Source organism: Lynx rufus, unplaced genomic scaffold (genome assembly GCF_022079265.1).
Source record: "Lynx rufus isolate CCGP_SWC_20201006 ecotype Redwood Valley unplaced genomic scaffold, mLynRuf1.p SCAF_41, whole genome shotgun sequence".
NCBI classification, from domain to species: Eukaryota; Metazoa; Chordata; class Mammalia; order Carnivora; family Felidae; genus Lynx; species Lynx rufus.
Window position 1 is genome coordinate 2294669 of NW_025814858.1, and position 19625 is coordinate 2314293.

At 42.3% G+C, this 19625-nt stretch overlaps 2 protein-coding genes across 2 annotated transcripts in view; one reads left to right on the forward strand and one right to left on the reverse strand.

The window, feature by feature from the left end:
- LOC124525418 (testis-specific Y-encoded protein 3-like) overlaps positions 1-19625 on the reverse strand; it is a 631464-nt gene that overhangs the window by 458091 nt on the left and 153748 nt on the right.
- On the forward strand, positions 16609-17334 carry LOC124525425 (coiled-coil domain-containing protein 71L-like). The gene has a single exon (XM_047097806.1). It carries the CDS (start codon positions 16609-16611, stop codon positions 17332-17334), a length of 726 nt encoding a protein of 241 aa, XP_046953762.1.

Below are 19625 nucleotides of genomic sequence, written 5' to 3' on the forward strand. Positions count from 1 at the left end.
AATAAATAAATTAATTAATTAATTAATTAATTAATTAATTAATTAATTAATTAACAAACAAACATTTAAAAAAGAAAGAAAGAAACTAGGTGCAAGTTTGGCTGGGTCAGTTAAGTATTTAACTTCAGCTCAGGTTATGATCTCATGGTTCATGAGTTCTAGATCAGCATCAGGGACTGTGCTGCAGCTCAGAGTTTGAAGCCTGGATGGAATTCTGTGTATCCATGTCTCTCTGCACCATCCGACCTTGTGCTCTTTTACTCTCTCTCTCTCCCTCCTTCTATCTTTCTATATTTCAAGAATAAATAATCATAAACTCTCTTAAAACGTTTTTAATGTTTATTCATTTTGCACAGAGAGACAGAGACAGAGCATGAGCGGGGAAGGGGCAGAGAGAGAGAGAGAGAGAGAGAGAGAGAGAGAGAGAGAGAGAATCTGAGGTGGGCTTCATGCTCTGAGCTGTCAACACAGAGCCTGACGTGGGGCTCGAATTCACAGACCATATGATCATGACCTGAGCCAAAGTTGGACACTCAACCGACTGAGCCAACCAGACTCCCCAAACAGAAAACCCTTATAATGATAAATAATTTAAGACAGCAAACATAAAACAATCTTGTGCTTCTTTCTTTGATTTCACAGGGCAGTGACTGAATATACATTGGATTGTCATGGTTTTATCTATGGCCAGTATCAGCAGCTCATTTCAGGGAAACTAAAAATATCAGGCACAAAATATTTTTTTAAGAGTAAAGGTAAACTTAGAAACCTAAAGTTGTTTCCTAAAGTTGTATATTTGCTTAAAATTCATGGATAACAAATGATATTATGTGATAGCTATAGTAACACATGTAAAGTTCACCATTTCTACTTTTGCTCTTCTAAATGTGGATTAATAAGTTTTAGGGCCTTACTGAATAACCATTGTTTATTTTGGGTGCTTTCCCTTAATCTGTCTTCCATATTACTGATATGTCCTTCCTCATGCTGTCTTCTACTGTTGAATCCCTCTAGTGCTTTTTTTTTCTTCAGCTATTATCTTCCTGAACTCTGATTTTGTGTGTGTTCGCTATCTCTTAATTAAGGGTCTCACTTAGTTCTTGTCTTTTCTCTGCAGCCCGGCGAGCATCTTGACCATCATTAATTTATATTCTTTATTTAATTGAGACAAAATTGAGACAAAATGCTTACCTCCGTTTCTTTTCTGTTTTTTTTTTATTGTTCTTTCTTTTGGAGCATATTTCTCTGTCTCTCCATTTTGCTTCTCTTTCTGCATTTGTTTCTATAGATTAGGCAGAGCAGCTACTTCTCCTACACTTGAAGGAATTGTCTTATCCATGATTGTCCCCCTGGGTAGACTCTGTGTGCAAGTTGGTGACATTTTCTGGCTGGCTGACGCCGTGGCTTGCATGGACTGGGGATCCTGGGGCTTTCTACATAGCAGGCGCCCTGTCAGGATAGTTGAAGCTGAAGTGAACGCAGACTGGCGTGTCCCAGGATTCTGTGTGTTGAGGGTACCCTGGCAGGACAGCTGAAGCTGAAATGAATGCAAGTTGAGGCATGCTGGGGTGCTGTGTACAGGTACCCTGTACAGGGTGGCTAGAACATAAGCAGTCTGGGGGTCAGGATGTCCTTGATCTCTCTATGCAGACGATTCCTGGGCAAGATAGGTGAAGCTAAAGTGCGTACAAGCTGAAGGCACCTGGGGCTGTACATGCAGAGGATACCTTGCCCATATAGTTGAAGTTGAAGTGGATATAAACTAGGGTGTACCAGGACTTTCCACGGAGAGGGTGCCCTGAAGGGGCCGTGGGAGCTGAGGTGGGTTACAGTCCAGGAATGGCTCTTTTTATAAGTTAGTTGCTCTTTAAACTGCATTGATTACGGGGAAAAAAGCATGTCGTGTATGTGTGTGTGTGTGTGTGTGTGTGTGTGTGTGTGTGTGTGTGTGTGAGTGTGTGTGTGTGTGAGTGAGTGTGTGTGTGTGTGTGTGTCCAGTGCAATTGGGGCTGGTGTGTATTGTGGGCCTGCAACTTACTGAGGCAGAAGACCAGCTACAGAAACTGGACCCTGCTCTGGTATATGCATTTAAGGTGGATGGACAATGTGGGGCAGCTGGGTGGCTCAGTGGATCGAGTATCTGACATCAGCTCAGGTCATGATTTCACAGTTCATGAATTTGAGAACCACATTGGGCTGGATACTGTCAGTGTAGAGCCTTCCCTGAATCTTCTGTCTCCCTCTTTCTGCCCCTGCTCTGCTTGTATTCTCTGCTTCTCAAAAATAAGTAAACAGGAAAAAATGTGGATGTAAAATGTAACCCCGCCACTCTCCCGTCTCTATGACCCAGAGAGAACTCCTGTGGCTCCTCTGTCGTTGACAGAGTTCTAATGCTCTCTTCTATATGACAGTTGTTCTTTTCAAGCTGCAGGGTTTGTTTTTTTTTTGTTGTTGTTGTTGTTTCTGTTTTCTGCCCAAGGACAGAGGAGTCTGTTTCTGGTCCTTCCCCAATTGCCCTTGGCAACGTTAGGGGTGAGTATTTCCTTTGTTACTGTCTCACTGTCTTTTGATTTTCTATGTTTTGTTAGGCACCATCTGTGCAGTCAGTCCTCAGCTCCTCAGGAGGAATTGTTATATCAATAGGTGCAATCCCCAGGGAGCTGGACAAATTGGAAGTACACCTTCTGGCTGGTTCACCAGAAAATGTAGTCAGGGAGTTCAAGCACAAGAGCGCCTCGCTCCAGGGGACCCAAAAGGTGAGGTTTGGCTACTCATTACTGACAAAATCGCATTTCAAAGGAACTAGTGGAGGTGAAACAAATGGGGAACTTATCCAGAGGCCGACACCAGACATACAGCAGACTCACATCAAAGACTCTCTGTAAAGTGCTGAGAAGACCTCCAGGTTTATGTAAGGAAAATGTGGGACAAAAAGAGGTAGGTACACACAGGTGGTCACTAAGGTCAGGTTGGTCATTGTCTTGGGCTTGAGGGTGGATTCTTATTGGCTCAGGGAGTCCTTATTGCTAGGGGGGTAGTTTCAGTTCCCATGAGGTGATACTTTGCTTTCAGGATCCTGAATTAAGAGATAAGCTGAGAGTGGGGAGGGGGCGCCTGGGTGGCTCAGCTGATTAAGCATCCGACTTCAGTTCTGGTCATGATCTCAGGGCTCCTGGGTTCATGCCCCGCATTGGGCTCTGTGCTGACAGCTCAGAGCCGGGAGCCTGTTTCAGATTCAATGTCTCCCTGTCTCTCTGCCAGTCCCCCACTTGCGCTTTGTCTCCCTCTGTCTCAAAAATAAATAAACATAAAGAAAGAGAGAAGCTGGAAAGAAAAAGTGAATCAATTAGAAAGTTTAAGGTCAATGTGGAGGTAGTTGAAATGTTCTTTCACCTCGGAGGAGTTGAGTTCAAGGCCTTCCTACACAGCCATCTTGAACCGAAACGAGAATAGGGTCCCTCTGAATCCTATTTTGATTGGGGAAAGTTTGGGAGAAATCCAAGGAAGGAGACAATAAAAGCAGGGAATCTGCCAGTTCTGTGTACAAATCGACATAAACACCAGTACCTCCCCTGATTACAAGCGTGGCATGTACAGAAAAAGGCATAGAAAAGGCCGTCGGATTGGAAAAAGTAAAAATAAAAAGTATATTGATTCTTTTATTTATTTATTTTTCAATTCGTATTTTGGAAAGAGAGAATGAGCAGAGACGGGGAGAGAAAGAGACAGAGAGAAAGACAGAGAGAGAAGCTTAAGCAGGCTCTATGCTTAGCACACAGCCCCAAACGGGGCTCAATCCCCTGACCATAGGACCATGACCTGAGCTGCTGAACCCAGCAGTCTGGTAGTCAACTGACGGAACCATCAAGGTGCCCCGAAAACTGCCTCAACTCTTAAATCATGTGATTATCAACATGAAACAAATTCTAAGGAGTATACATCAGTTTTCTAGAACTCAAACATAATTAAATAAGCCCCAGAATACACGGTCAATATATAAAACTCAGTTTAATTTTTACACATAAGCAATGAACCATTAGAATATGAACTGTTTTTAAAGAACCATTTAAAATCACACCAAACATTGAAATACTTAACATTTAACTCTAACAACCATGCACAGGATCTGTACGTGAAAAGCCACAGAAGGCTGATTGGGTAAATCAAGGAAGATATAAATAAATGGAGAGATATGCCATATCTATCCATGGAAGCCTTGCTAGTAAGATGTCAATTATCAACTTGATCTAGAGATTCAACATAATCCCAGTCGAAATCCCAGGATTTTTTTGTGGATATCAGCAAGCTGATTCTAAACTATGTGTGTGAAAAGACAAAGGAACGAGAACAGCCAAACAGCTCTGAAAAATAACCAAGTTGGAGAACTCATGTTGCACAATTTTAAGACTTAATATAAACCTCCACAGGGGCGCCTGGGTGGCGCAGACGGTTAAGCGTCCGACCTCAGCCAGGTCACGATCTCGCGGTCCGTGAGTTTGAGCCCCACGTCGGGCTCGGGGCTGATGGCTCGGAGCCTGGAGCCTGTTTCTGATTCTGTGTCTCGCTCTCTCTCTGCACCTCCCCCGTTCATGCTCTGTCTCTCTCTGTCCCAAAAATAAATAAAAACATTGAAAAAAAATTAAAAAACAAAAACCTCCATTAATCAAGGCAGTGTGATATTGAAGAAAGATGGACACACAGATCAAAAGATAGAACAGAGAATCCAGAAACTGACCCCATACACAAGCATCCTCACCCAACTTCTGATAATGACATATAGCCAACCCAACAGAAAAAGGGATATAGTCTTTCACAAGTGTTACTGGAACAATTAAGTGTTCGTATGCAATAGTAATCAATTACTAAGTAATTAATTGTTTAATCAATCGGTTCATTGATTAATTAATTAAAAGAAGCCTTGACCTAAATTCATCACTTATACAAACATTCACTCAAGGGGATCATAGATGTAAGTGTAAAGTACAAAATTATAAAACATTCTTAAGAAAGAAGGAGTGATGTTGATTCATTGAATCATTCAATAAATAGTTTTGGAGCATTTAGAATGGGACAACACAGTCTACACCCTGAGGATCCACTAGTGAATCAAAGGAGCAAGGATCACTGCACTCTTGGTGCTTAATAGTCCAGTGGGGGAGACTGACAAAGACAATGGACCTAGAAACTATGGTAGAGAATAATGAATGGGGGAAAAAAAAGTAAATACATCTTGGAGAGGATATAAGCACTGGGGAGGGGGTGTGAAATACTAGACAGGGTGAAATACTCGACACAGAGGGCCTTACTGAAAAAGGTGCCAGTTGAATAAATACCTCACGGAAATGAGAGTACTACCTGCTGACAGGAAGGTGATCTAGGCAGAAGGACCCATGAATTCCCCAAGGCAGGAGTGTGAACGTGTGTACTGATGGGAAGCAAGGAGGCCAGCATAGACAGTGAAACGAGGATGAGAAGAAGGAGGAATAAAGAGGTGGAGGTTGTGGGTCAAGGAGGAGAAAAAGAGGATGAGGGAGAGAAGGGTGTAAAGACTGCCAGCAATAGACAAGGTGAAGGGAAATCTGGTCATACCTGTTCCTCCGCCTCACATTACCGGCTGCAGTTCTTTTTATTTTTTAATTCACATTTACTAAACTGTGTCTACACCATGAAAATCTAATTCTCCTTGTAGCAACTAATTGAAGCAAGAAAATGGAACATCCTAAATGATGAATAGCCGTGTTTAAATAATTTATGGCATGGGGTGCCTGGGTGGCTCAGTCGATTGGGCGTCCGACTTCAGCTCAGGTCATGATCTCACGGTCCGTGACTTCAAGCCCCGCGTCGGGCTCTGTGCTGACAGCTCAGAGCCTGGAGCCTGCTTCGGATTCTGTGTCTCCCTCTCTCTCTGGCGCTCCCCCGTTCATGCTCTGTCTCTCTCTGTCTCAAAAATAAATAAACATTAAAAAATATTTTTAAATAAGTTATGGCATGCTATGTGGCCTTTACAATTCATAGCCCTACAGAACATTTATGACCTAGTGAAATGCTCGTATCACTAGAGGACCAAAAATGGGATTCACAGCTACATAGCTAATTTTGGTTAATGCATGTACATATACCTCTTCCCTGACGATTATACCACAGTGTTAGAGGTGCTTACCACCAGGGGCGCCTGAATGGCTCACTCGGTTAAGCATGTGGCTCTTGATTCCAGCTCAGTTATGATTCCACAGTGTGTGGGACCAAGCTCCACATTGAGCTCTGCACTGACAGCGTGGAGCCTGCTTATGATTCTCTCTATCTCTCTCTCTCCTCCCATCACCCACTCTTGCTCATCTCTCGTTCTCTCTCTCGGCCAAAAATACATAAACATACAAACGGTGTTTAGATAAGCATATCTCCAGGTGTTTGACTTATGACCATTGTTCTTTCTTTCTTGTTTATTTTCTAAATTTTCTGCAATAAACTTTAAGACCGCCGTAATCATAAAGTAACATTTCAAATAAATGATTCAGTCTAGTATCAGTTAAATAAATAAAATGTGTCAATTCATAAATTTATTAGGTCCATTCAATATATCAAGGATAGTTTCAAACAGTCCAGTGTGATTGCTTCAGCAGACTCCCCTCCCACCTGATTTGACGTTGACTCAACCACTTCACCAAGAAAGATTTCTCAACTTTGACCGTGTTTGAGTGTTTATAAAAGTTTCTGAAAGCATGCAAGACCTCATCCTTGCCTTCAAGAAACTTTCAATATTTGAGGGTAGAAAAAACCCAAACACCATACAAAGCACAGTGAGACTTCAAGGTCAAGTTTCATGTATCAGGAGAAGTCCACTTAGCCGAGTTAATCAGGAAAGGCGTCTCAGAGGCATAGCACAAAGAATCTTAAAGGATGACCACATTTCTAGTTGGCAGGCAGAAAGGAGGAGGACAAAGGGGACAAAAGCAAATGTGTGGGAATAAAGGAGGGGCAGACATTCCGAGAACAGTGAGAACAACCCTGTTGGAGCTTGAGGTTCATCTCCAACAGTGGCCATTAAGTATTTGTGACGGTGACAAAGACTGGGTTGAAGATGATGTACCTACATAACCCCTCATGTCCATACTCTTATGTAAGAAGGTCTTGGTGACAGCGAAGAATTGGAGACCATCAGTTACAACCTCAAGATGGTAACAACGAAGCAATTTGTGGAAACAAAACAATGAAAAGATAACATTCTAAGCAAAATTCTCTAAGCATATGAATTAATACCCAATCAACAATCAATTGAAATGCATGACCAAATTAATACCCCTCTTGTGTTTCTCTGTTAATGGGGCATTGTCTTCAGTTGCTCAAGAGGGAAAGAGACTCATTGTCAGTCCTCCCCTCCTCAACGTCTTTCCTGTGATCCACTCAGCAGCAGGGGCTCTCAACTCCACCTCCAACGTATGCCAAGCCAGCTAGTTTCTCACCACCTTCTGCCTACTCTCCATTTTCGTTCTTAGCCCCATGCTGCCTTTCCCTTCCCACCAAAATCCCACTTCATTCTTCTCACTGCATCCGGAATGCAATCCAAAAATCCTGAACTGAGCAGTTCATCCCTCTGCTTAAGACAACCCTCTAATCTGCACTGTACTCAAAATGACACATAGAATCTGTAACGTGACCACCAGATGTTGGCAGTCCTGCCTTGTCACCCCTCTAATGCCATCTTTCCTCATTCTCCTTTCATTAGGTGACCGGGACGGTCTCTCCTCATGGTTGCTCAAATTAGACCCACGTAGGTTCCTCTTAGAATGCATTTTGTGTTCGCTAGTTTCCTTACCAGTTCTTGCTACGGGTCCAAGTTTGAATAAAGGACTTTTCTCCCCAACAAACCTTTGTTGGCCAATCCTCTAATCTACACTTTGTCCCCTGTGCCATTCCTTCTCATAACACTTAGTCTTTTATTTAACAGCATTTGCCACAAGGTGTAATTACACGTGTACCGTTTGTAGCTAAGGTTTGAAACATCCTGAGTATATGGAGCGTGCATGTTGGATTATCACTGTGTACTTGTACCTAATAACACCTGACACCTAAGGTGTTCAATATGTGTATCCACGATGCCTGAAATAGGGGATTTTTAAGTATCTCCCGGTGTGCTAGACTGCAATATACATTCAAGTCTTCAATAATCTCTACCACCAAATTTAGTATGCATATACAAAAAAGGGAAGGGTCACGTCCTCAAGCATAGGAGAAACATTTTGCCTCGTTGATAGCTTCTATGGTGTAGCTTACATTTTGACCTACAAAAGACCCCACCCTGGAGATGGGTGCAGTGACAACTATGAGGAAATCAAAACAAAATACAGTGTTTATGGAGTGTAATGTGCCATGAGTTTTCCCACAAATTTACAGGCATTACCTATAATCTCACCACTATACTGGACATAGGCGTTATACTTCCCCTTTACAAATTGGAAAAGCAACCTCGGAGGTATCATCTGCCTACAATCTAAGATCTGGCTGGTAGAAGAAAGAGATGGGGCCAGGGAATTTAAAAAATCCACAATTTTGCCCAAGGTAACCTCTGGGAAATCAGAAAATGAGCGGCTTTCATAAGTGCAGTTGCCTAGAGCTTTTCAGAGGAGCTGTCTGTGTGGCGCCGGGGCTTTGGCGCCATCACATCTCCAGGATCTCACTACCAGGAGTAACCCCCATTGTTGGGAAGGGCAAGAACACCCATCCATGGCAACTTAAGGTGTTTTAACCCCTGTCAAGATAGTGCAAACCTCCAATTACTTCATTTGGTACTTCAAGGAACACATCAAAGCACACCTCGTGGGATTTTCAAAAATCACTCTGAGATGAGAAATCAAACAACAAAAGTCATAGCAACACGAAGCAAGTAACACTTTCCAAAACACACCTCCTGAAGGGCCAGGCCACGGAGAGGCTGTGAGCCCACTTTAATGTAGCAGTGCTCTCAGGTGCAGAGCACATAAAACAAAACAAAACAAAACAAAACAACAACAACAACGTTAAAACACACAAGGGATAGAAAACTATCCAAAATGTTGAAACGGAAGAATTCCCCTCAGACGAAATTCCAGGAAGAAGTAACCATTAAAGAATTGATCAAAATAGATAAAAGCAGTATAACAACAAGAATGTAGCATCATAGTCATAAGATTAATCACTGGGCTTCAAAAAAGGCATAGAAGACAATAGAGAATTTATTATTGCAGTGATAAAAGAACTAAACATAGCCATGGTTAATTGAGAAGGCAATGACATAGAGATTGATTTTCATCACTGATACAAAAACAGATAAGCTGGAACCTTGGATGTCCATTACCCAAGTTAGTAGTTATGCGATTGTAGCAAAAGCTAATTCTAAAAAAACCGATTAAAAAATGAAAAACAGAAACCCAAAATATGTCAAACTTTAAATCCCTAGCATGAGCCGTGCAGCTGTATAGTTGTTTAAAATTCTTGGATATCAAATAATATTATGTGATAGCCATTGTAACACGTGCAAAGTTCACCATGTCGACCTTTGCTCTTCTAAATGTGGAGTAATAAGTTACTAGGCCTTATAGAATGTCTGAAAAAATGAATATTAAAAAGTTTTTGAAAGTATATGTTTCTAGTGAGTTTGGTCATGTCCAATAAAGTGTGTTATTTCCAACACCTATTCACGTGCACTCTTATTATGGCTAGAGTCCATACAAAGTTATTGCACAATTGCAATAAACATGATTATCAGTGCAATCTATTTTTTTAATTCCATTTGTTCATTTATTTGAAATCCAGAATAGAGCATGGAGAATGTACCCTGTAGGTTCTGGATTCTCTCCTTGATTCCAAATGTCTTATTTGGGCTGCTACCCTAAAGACGGTAAAACAATAGTATCTGTACCATGAACATGTAAAATTTGGCACACCTCACTAGTATTACAATTTTGCTGTTTAGCGTATGTGTTTACAAATACACACGTGTGCACTGGGTGAAGTTAGATGTTTCATACTTCTATCCATATCATGAGGAATTCAATATGTTTTAAAGAGTTAGATTCCAGTTACCAATTCTAATGTGGGATAACATGCACAGTTCTTGCTTATTTGTCACTTATTGTGCAATTATGAAGTTAACATAGAGCCCGAAAGGTAAATTCTTTTTTAACTACACTTAACTGAACATATATCATTGAAAGTCAAACTTTGGCCTTTCAAAGATGACATGAGACTGAACGCGGAGAACCCAAAAGACTCCATGGAAACGCTACTAGATCTGATACATGCACTGACCAAACTCACAGGATACAAAATCAGTGTAAAGAAACTGGTTGCATTTCTATACACGAATAAGGAAACAACAGAAAGACAGGTCAAGAAATCAATGCCAGTTACAATTTCACCAAGAACCGCAAAATACATAGCAAGAAACCTAAGCAAAGGTGTAAAAGATCTGTACAGTGAAAAGTGTAGAAAATTTATGAAAAAAATGATGAAGACACAAGAAATTCAGAAAAAAACAAAACAAAACAATCCATGCCTATAGAGTGGAAGAACGAATACTGTTAAAATGCCAATACTACCAAAAGAAATCTACACGTTTAATACCATACGAATCAAAATTGTACCAACATTCTTCTCCAGACTACAGCAAGCAATCTCAAAATTTGCACGGAACAACCAAAGAACCTGAGTAGTCAAAGTTATGTGGAGAAAAGAAAGCCAAAGTGGGAGGCAGCCCAGACGTTCGCCTCTCCTACGAAGCTGTAATCATCAAGATAGTATGACAATGGCACAAAACAGGCCCATGAACAAATGAAACAGCATAGCGAACCCAGAAGGGGCCCCACAAATGTATGGTGAACTAATCTTTGACAAAACTGGAAAGACAATCCAATGGATACAAGACAGTCTCTTTACAGAGGGTGCTGGGAGAACTGAACAGCAACATGATGAGGAATAAACTAGATGACTTTCTTACAACGTGCACAAAAATAAATGCCAAATGGATGAAAGACTTAAATGTGAGACAGGAAACCATCAAAACCTTAGAGGAGAAAAGAGGAAAAAACCCGTTTGACCTCAACTGCAGCAATTTGTTCCTTGGCATATCTCAAAAGACAAGGGTTGAAAAGCAAAAATGAATGATCAGGACCTGGTCAGGGTAAAAAACTTTGGCACTGCAAAGGAAACAATCAGCAAAATTAAAAGGCAACCGATGGAAGGAGTGAAGATATTTGCGAATGACATACTGGATAAAGGGTTACTATACAAAATGTATAAAGAACTTACCCAAGTCACACCTGGAAAATGTACTACAGTGAAACATTGGGCAGAAGACATCAACAGACACTTTTCCAAAGGAGACATCCAGATGGCCCACAGACACATGAAAGGATGCTCAACATCACTCATCATCAGGAAAATTCAAATCAAAACCACACTGAGATACCACCTGACACTAGTCAGTGTGGCTAAACTGAGCAACTTAGGAAACCACAGATGCTGGTGAGGATATGGAGAAAGAGGAACCCTCTCTCACTGTTGGTGGGAAAGGAAACTGCTGCACCACTGCAAGCATGAAACCTACAGACATCACAATGACTCTAATCGCATATCTTTCCATAATAACATGGAATTTTGATGGAGTAAATGCTCCAACCAAAAAACATAGCGTATCAGAATGGATAGAAAAAACAAAAACAAAAAACAGAACAAGACCCATCTATTTGCTGTCTACAAGAGACTGATTTTAGACATGAGGACACCTTCAGATTGAAAGTGAGGGGATGGAGACTATCTATCATGCTACTGGAGGTCAAAAGAAACCTGGAGTAGCCAACTTATATCATACAAAGTAGAGTTGAAATGAAAGGCTGTAACAAGAGATGACGAAGGGCTTTCTACATTAATTTCAGGGTCTCTCCATCAGGAAGAGCTAAACATTTTAAATGTCTACACACCAAATTCGGAGACACACAAATATATAAAACAATTAATTAAAAACATACAGAACCTTGTTGGTACGAATGTGGTAATTGCAGGGGACATTAAATTAAACACAGAAAAAAAGATGGAACATCTCCAAAAGCATGGAGGTTAAAAAACATCCCACTAACGAATAAATGGGTCAACCAGGCAATTTGAGAAGAAATTAAAAGATATAAGGAAACAAATGAAAATGAAATACAACAATGCAAACCCTTCGGGATGCAGCAAGGGCAGTCCTGACAGGGAACAACAACAACAAAAAAAAAACAAAACACAACAACAAAAACAACAACATCAACAACAACAAACATTGCTATCCAGGCCTATTTCAAGAAACAACTAAAATCCCCAATACAAAATCTAACAGCACACCTAAAGGAACTAGAAGCAGGACAGGAAAGACACCCCAAAGCGAGCAGAAGAAGAAAGATAATAAATATCAGAGCAGAAAGAAACAATATGGAGTCTAAAGGAAAACAGTAGAGCACATCAATGAAACCAAGAGTTGTGTTTTTGAGAAAATACACAAAAATGACAAACGTCTAGCCTGGCTTCTCAAAAAGAAAAGAGAGGGGACCCAAATAGTCAAATCACGAAAGAAAATGGAATTATTACAAAGAATCCCTCAGCAATTCAAGCATTCATCAGGAAACACTATAAAATCTTCTATGCCAACAAACTGGACAACCTGGAAGAAATGGACAAATGCCTCCATACCCACACACTTCCAAAGCTCAAACGGGAAGTAATAGAAAATGTGAACAGACCCATAACTAGTGAGGAAATTGAATCAGTCATCAAAAATCTCCCAATAAATAAGACTCCTGGTCCAAGTGGCTTCCCTGGCGATTTCTAGCAGACATTTAAAGCAGAGATAATAGCTATCCTTCCCAAGCTGTTCCAAAAAATGGAAATGAAAGGAAAACTTCCAGACGCATTTTATGAAGCCAGCATTACGGTGATTCCCAAACCAGACAGAGACACAGAAAAAAAGGAGAATTACAGGCCAATATCCCTGATGAATAGGGGTGCAAAAATTCTCAACAAGATACTAGCAAATCACATTCAATAGCATATAGAAAGTATTATTCAACACGATCAAGTGGGATTCATTCCTGGCCTGCAGGGCTAGTGCCATATTCACAAATCAATCATTGTGCTACATCACATTAATAAAAGAAAAGATAAGAACCCTAGTACACTGTCAACAGATGCAGAAAAAGGTATTTGAGAAAATACCGGATCCTTACCTAATACAAACCCTCAAGAAAGTTGGGATAGAAGGAAACTACTTTAAACATCGTAAAAGCCATTATCAGAAGCCCACAGTAAATATCGTCCTCAATGGGGAAAAACTGAGAGCATTCCCCCTGAGATCGGGAACAAGACAGAGATGTCCCCTCTCACCCCGGTTGTTGAACATAGTGTTGGAAGTCTTAGCATCAGTAATCAGAGAGTAAATGAAATTAAAGGTATCATCATTTGCAAAGATGAAGTCAAACTTCTACTTTTTGCAGATGGCATGACAATATACATGGAATTTCCGACACACTCCATCAAAAGTCCTCTAGCACTGATACATGAATTTAGCAATGTTGCAGGGTACAAAATCAATGTACAGAAATTGGTTGCGTTTTATACACCAATAATGAAGCAACAGAAAGAGAAATAAAGAAACGGATCCCATTTACAATGCACCAAGAGTCATAACATACGTAGGAATAAACCTAACCGAAGAGGTAAAAGATCTGTATGCTGAAACTGTAGAAGGCTTGTGAAGCAAATTGAAGAGATACAGAGAAAGCAAAAACACATTCCATGTTCGTGGATTGGAAGAATAAATATTGGCGAAATGTCAATACGACCCAACGGAATCCTCACATGATATGCAGCACCAATCACATTGCACGAGCACTCTTCTCCAAGCTGGAACAAGCAATCATAAAATGTGTATGGAAACACAAAAGACCCTCAATAGCCAAAGTAATACTGAAAAAGAAAACCAAAGTGAGAGGCACCACAATGCCAGACTTTCGCCTCTACCACTAAGCTATAGCCATCAAGAAAGCATGGTATTGGCACAGAAACAAATACATAGACTTAATGGCATAGAATAGAGACCCCAGAATTGGACCCACATACGTATGGCCAACTAATCTTTGACAAAGCAGGAAAGAATATCCAATGGAAAAAAAGACAGTCTCTTTAACAAATGGTGCTAAGAGAAGTGGACATCAACATGCAGAAGAATGAAACTAGAACACTTTCTTACACCACTCACAACAATAAACTCACAATGGATGAAGGACGTGAATGTGAGACAGGAAACCATCAAACCCTGGAGGAGAAAGCAGGAAAAACCCTCTTTGACCTCAGCGTCAGCAAGTTCTTAGCTGACACATCTCCAAAGGCAAGGGAATTAAAAGCAAAATGAACTATTGGCATCTCATCAAAATAAAAATCTTCTCCATAATGAAGGAAACAATCAACAAAACTAAAAGGCAACTGACCGAATGGGAAAAGATGTGTGCAAAAGTCATACTGGATAATTGGCTAGTATCCAAAACCTGTAAAAAGGACTCACCAACTCCACACCCGAAATCAAATAAACCAGTGAAGAAACGGGCAGAAGACTTGAACAGACACTGTTCTAAAAAAGACATCCAGATTGTCAAGAGACACATGAAAAGTTGCTCAACAGCACTCCTCGTCAGGGAAATCCAAAGCAAAACCGCACTGAGATACCACCTCATGCCAGTCAGAGTGGCTACAGTGAGCAAATTAGAAGACTGTAGATGCTGGTGAGGATGTGGAGACACAGGAACCCTCTTGCACTGTTGGTGGGAATGCAACCTAGTGCAGCCGCTCTGGAAAACAGTGTGGAGGTTCCCCAAATCATTCAAAATAGATCTACCCGAAGACCCAGCAATAGCACTGCTAGGAATTTACCCAAGGGGTACAGGAGTGCTGAGACATAGGGGCGCATGTACCCCAATGTTGATAGCACTACTTTCAACAACTGCCAAAGTATGGAAAGAGCCTAGCTGTCTATCAACTAACAAGTGGATAAAGAAGTTATGGTTTATGTATACTATGGAGTACTACTTGGCAATGAGAAAGAACAAAATGTGGCCATTTGTAGCAACGTGGATGGAACTGGGGGGTATTATGCTACGTGAAAGAAGTCAGGCGGAGAAAGACAGATACCATACGTTTTCATCCATGTGTGGATCCTGAGAAACTTAGCAGAAGACCATGGGGGAGGTGATGGGGGGAAAAGTTATAGAGAGGGAGGGAGGCAAACCATAAGAGACTCTTAAATACTGATAACAGACTGAGGGTTGACGTGGGGTTGGGGAGAGGGGAAAGTGGGCCACGGGCATTGAGGAGAGCACCTGTTGGGATGAACACTGGGTGTTGCGTGGAAACCAATTTGAAAATAAAGTACATTTAATGAGAAAGGAAATCCAGGGGTTGCTCTTACTGAATATGAGGATAGCTTTCCATTTTCAGCACTTTATGAACGTGAGGTCGTACTGGCCTAAGCTGCGTAGATGAAAGTTTGGTTCGTGTGTTTAAGAAAAGGAGTTGAATAAAGACAGAGGCCTCTCACATGTATCACATTGACCTTGGCACTTGTCTCTTCTGATTGTTACCATGACTTATCACTTTTATTGATTCACATAGTTTGGTGTCATGCTTTCATGAGGAAGTGGATTTCAATTGATCATGGTAGGTGGTCCTAGTAATATTTTGTGAATAATTTGTGTATGTGGTGATGATGGATGGACCATGCTGGTTGCTTTCAAAAGCACTTACACGTACGGGGTAACACGTGTTCTACCCTTGGAATCCCATACGGTCTTTTACTACCTTGTGTATGACTTACCTGGAATATCATGAATTGGTAGCTACCGAATAGGTTTTAGTAGCACTGAATGCCCTAATGGCCACTCACGCAGAATTCGTTGACGCTTTGCTCTGAAGCACACAATGCCTCGGTCTTCCCTAAGCTGCGTGAAAGTGAGCATGGATACTAACTAGGCAAACGGTTTGCTGCTGCTGTGAAGAACAGCTTCCTGAACTGTGAGCTATGCAACACACATATGGAACCCTAAACAAGGCACAGTATATCTGTATTCTTTGAAAGAGTAGAGTAGTTACTTCTATTTGGCTTTCGGTGCATTGCATGACAAGGCATTTAATTAGCTAAAACCCTCTTACAGTCATGTTTGATTGCAAGTTGTGTGTACTCTCCACCGCTAAGTGTCATCTCATGTTAGATGGAATTAATGGAGGCTGAGGCACCAGTGCGTTCCCGTCGAGGACAACCCTCTTGAACTCGTGAAGAACTATGGACCTTCTCAGGTAACATTACGTGCAGGTCTTTCTCAAGGGCACAATCTTAAACACAGCCCAACCTAAGGCAGCTTTGGGCAGCCGGCAGTGATAAGATAGGCAGACATTGTGACCTCACAAAGCGCATGGTCTCCTAGCAACTGAGGTGTAACTCTCACAGCCTGCCGCCTGATTTGGCTTCATGGTAGGAAATTCATCAGGACCCGGCGGCGGCGGCGAGACCTGGCAAGCGCGGGCGGCCCCTAGCGGCCTCACATCCTGAGCCGCATGAAGAGGCGGCGGCGCAGGCCCCGGGAGGCCCTGGCCCCGGCCGCCCGGGGAGGAGCCTCTAGCGCTGCAGGAGGGGCCGCGCTGGAGGCGCCTGAGGAGAAGGTGGTGTACACGCGGGGGCACCAGGCCCCCCCTGAGGCCCGCCTCCAGACGTGCCGGCCAGCTGCCAGGAGGAGGCGCTACGGATCCCGGATGGTCGCGGTCGGCCAGAGGAAGGTGCCGCCCCCGCCGCCGCCGTCCCGCGAGCACAGCAGCCCCCGCAAGCCCGCGGCCCCCGGGGGCCGCACCCTGGAGGAGAGTGGGAGGGCGGCCACCCCGACGCGGACCACCTTGCCCACCATCCGCGTAGTCGGCGACGTGTGGGTCGAGAGCAGCCTGGCAGAAGCGCGGCGCCAAGCGCGCCAAGTCCTGGGAGTGAACCTGGCACCCGTGGTGAGACTCTGCCGCTTCCCAGTGCCTGGGCTTGAGATTCGGGCGACCGCCGCGCGACCTCTCAGCCCCGGGACGTGTTGTGCCTGGAGGGATGAACCAGTGAGAGCCGGGCCCGCGTCCCCTAGTGCACTTTATGGGCGAAGAAGCACCAGATGGTCCCGGCCCGCGCCCCCGGGATGTGGCGCCGCCTTCTGGGACTCTGGGGCAGCTGTGCCCTCTGCTGTCTCCCAGCACCGGGTCTGCGGAGGGAGGAGACCCCTGGACCACAACGGAGGTCCCCTTGCTTCCTAAGCCCAGATTGAGAGGTCTCCAGGACTGTAGGGGCAGATCCATGTTCTCTCTTGTTCCCTCATTGGTCTGAAGTCGTCAGAAGAAGCCATTCCACCCCCACCCTCTCCACAGGAATTTGGTTCCATGCTTGTGTAATAAAGCTGGAGTTTCTTTGCTGTTCACCCACCTCCCGGCTCCTCCCGCCAATTTCTTTCTTTCTTTGTGTGTGTATATGTATATATCTTCTAGGATGTTTTAAAGTACATATTCTTTAAATGTTTAGAAGAGACAGTAGAGAAAAATGGTGTGACTTAGGGGTCTGCACTCAGATTAAAATAAGATTACTGAAGTGTAGTACACATTCAAAAGGACATATATTATTGTTTTCATGTTTGTTTATTTTTGAGAGAGAGACACCGTGTGAGCAGGGGAGGGCCAGATAGGGAGCCACAGGATCCAAGCAGGCCCCAGGCTCTGAGCTGTCAGCACAGAACCTGATGCGGGGCTCCAACTCACAAACCATGAGATCTTGACCTGAGCCAAAGTTGGACACTTAAGTGGCTAGCCACCCAGGCACGCAAAAAAGAACATATATTATTAAAAGTACTCTGAGCACAGCTTGATGCAATTAAGTTCAATATACTTGTGGAATCAGCACTCATTAAAAAAGGTACCAGGACCCCAAGGGACCACCTGTGCCTCTTTCAGTCACGGTCTATCTCTCCTTTGGGACGGCAATTATTCTGACTTCTTACAGAATACACCACTTTTGCTTGTTTTGGGACTATATAGAAATGGAATTATGTGTCCTACACCTAGCTTCCTTCACTCAAACTTATGTTAGTGATATTCATGTTATTGTATGTATAGATCCTTTCTGCTCATTGGTGTATAGAATTTCATTATATGAATAGTTTACAATATTTCTGCAACTCTTGGTGGACATTTAGGTAGGTTCTGGCTTAGGGTAATTTTGAATAAAGCTTCAGTGAACATTATAGGACACGTCATTTGGTGAACATTTTTTACAATAGTATTTATTTACCTAGGAGAGAATTTGCTGGCTCACATGTCATCCAACTTATCAGCTTTGGCAAGATTCCTCCAAACTGTTTCCAAAATGGTTATACCGATTTACACAAACTTCTTTCTAAAGCAGTGCCTGCGTAGTGCCTGTGAGCTCTGAATACTTGATAGCCTTGCAAACACTTGCTAATATGGTCTTTTTCATGTTATCTATTCTGGCAGGTGTAAAGATTTTTTTTTTTGAGAAATATCAATCCAAGTATTGTATACAAATAGTTAAAAAAAAAAACCCACAACATCCGAATTGCAGATCAGGACTTGCAATAAAAAATCAAAAGCTTTGTTTCCCCCATGAACACCTTTTCCCGAGGCAGCACTTTCTTTTGGTTTCTTTTTTCTTTTTTTTTATTTATTTATTTAAAAAAATTTTTTTTTCAACGTTTATTCATTTTTGGGACAGAAAGAGACAGAGCATGAACGGGGGAGGGGCAGAGAGAGAGGGAGACACAGAATCGGAAACAGGCTCCAGGCTCCGAGCCATCAGCCCAGAGCCTGATGCGGGGCTCGAACTCACGGAGCGCGAGATCGTGACCTGGCTGAAGTCGGACGCTTAACCGACTGCGCCACCCAGGCGCCCCTCTTTTTTCTTTTTTTTTAAATCAGGGTTTTTTTAAACAGACCATTTTTTAAGGACAATTTTAGATTTAGAGACAAATTGCACAAAAAATACAGGTTCCTCACCCCCGGTAGTTTCTATAGTACCTTGCACTAATGTGGATACATTAATTCTAAGTGATGGATGAGCCATTCTTGTTGACACATTATCATTAGACACATTATCATTAACTAACAGTTAGGGTTTATTTTGTGTTATATAGATTCATAAGTTTTGAGAAATGTATAATGGTATGTATCTACTATTGCAGTATCACACAGAATAATTACACCACCCTAAAGTGCCCTGTGCTCCGCCTATTACCACTTCCTCTCTCCCCCTAAACCCTAATAGCCACTGGTCTTTTTACTGTCTCCGAAGGCGTTTTGTTGTTGTTGTTGTTGTTGTTGTAGAGGTGTCCTTGTGTTGTTTTCTTTTGTTTTGTTTTTCCAGAACGTTATCATAGTTGGAAACGTAAAGCAAATGGCTTTTTTGTATTGGATCCCTTCACTTAGTAATCCAAACTTACGTTTCCTCCATGACTTTTAAGTAGGTCCCTTTCTCCCTCTTTCCTTCCCTCCTCTCTGTCTCTCTGCCTCCCTTTCATTAAGGGAGTTTATTTTCTAAAACA

What these genes read in the sequence shown, in the direction of transcription:
- LOC124525425 (XM_047097806.1), top strand. Translation starts at nt 16,609, where the DNA reads ATGAAGAGGCGGCGGCGCAGGCCCCGGGAGGCCCTGGCCCCGGCCGCC.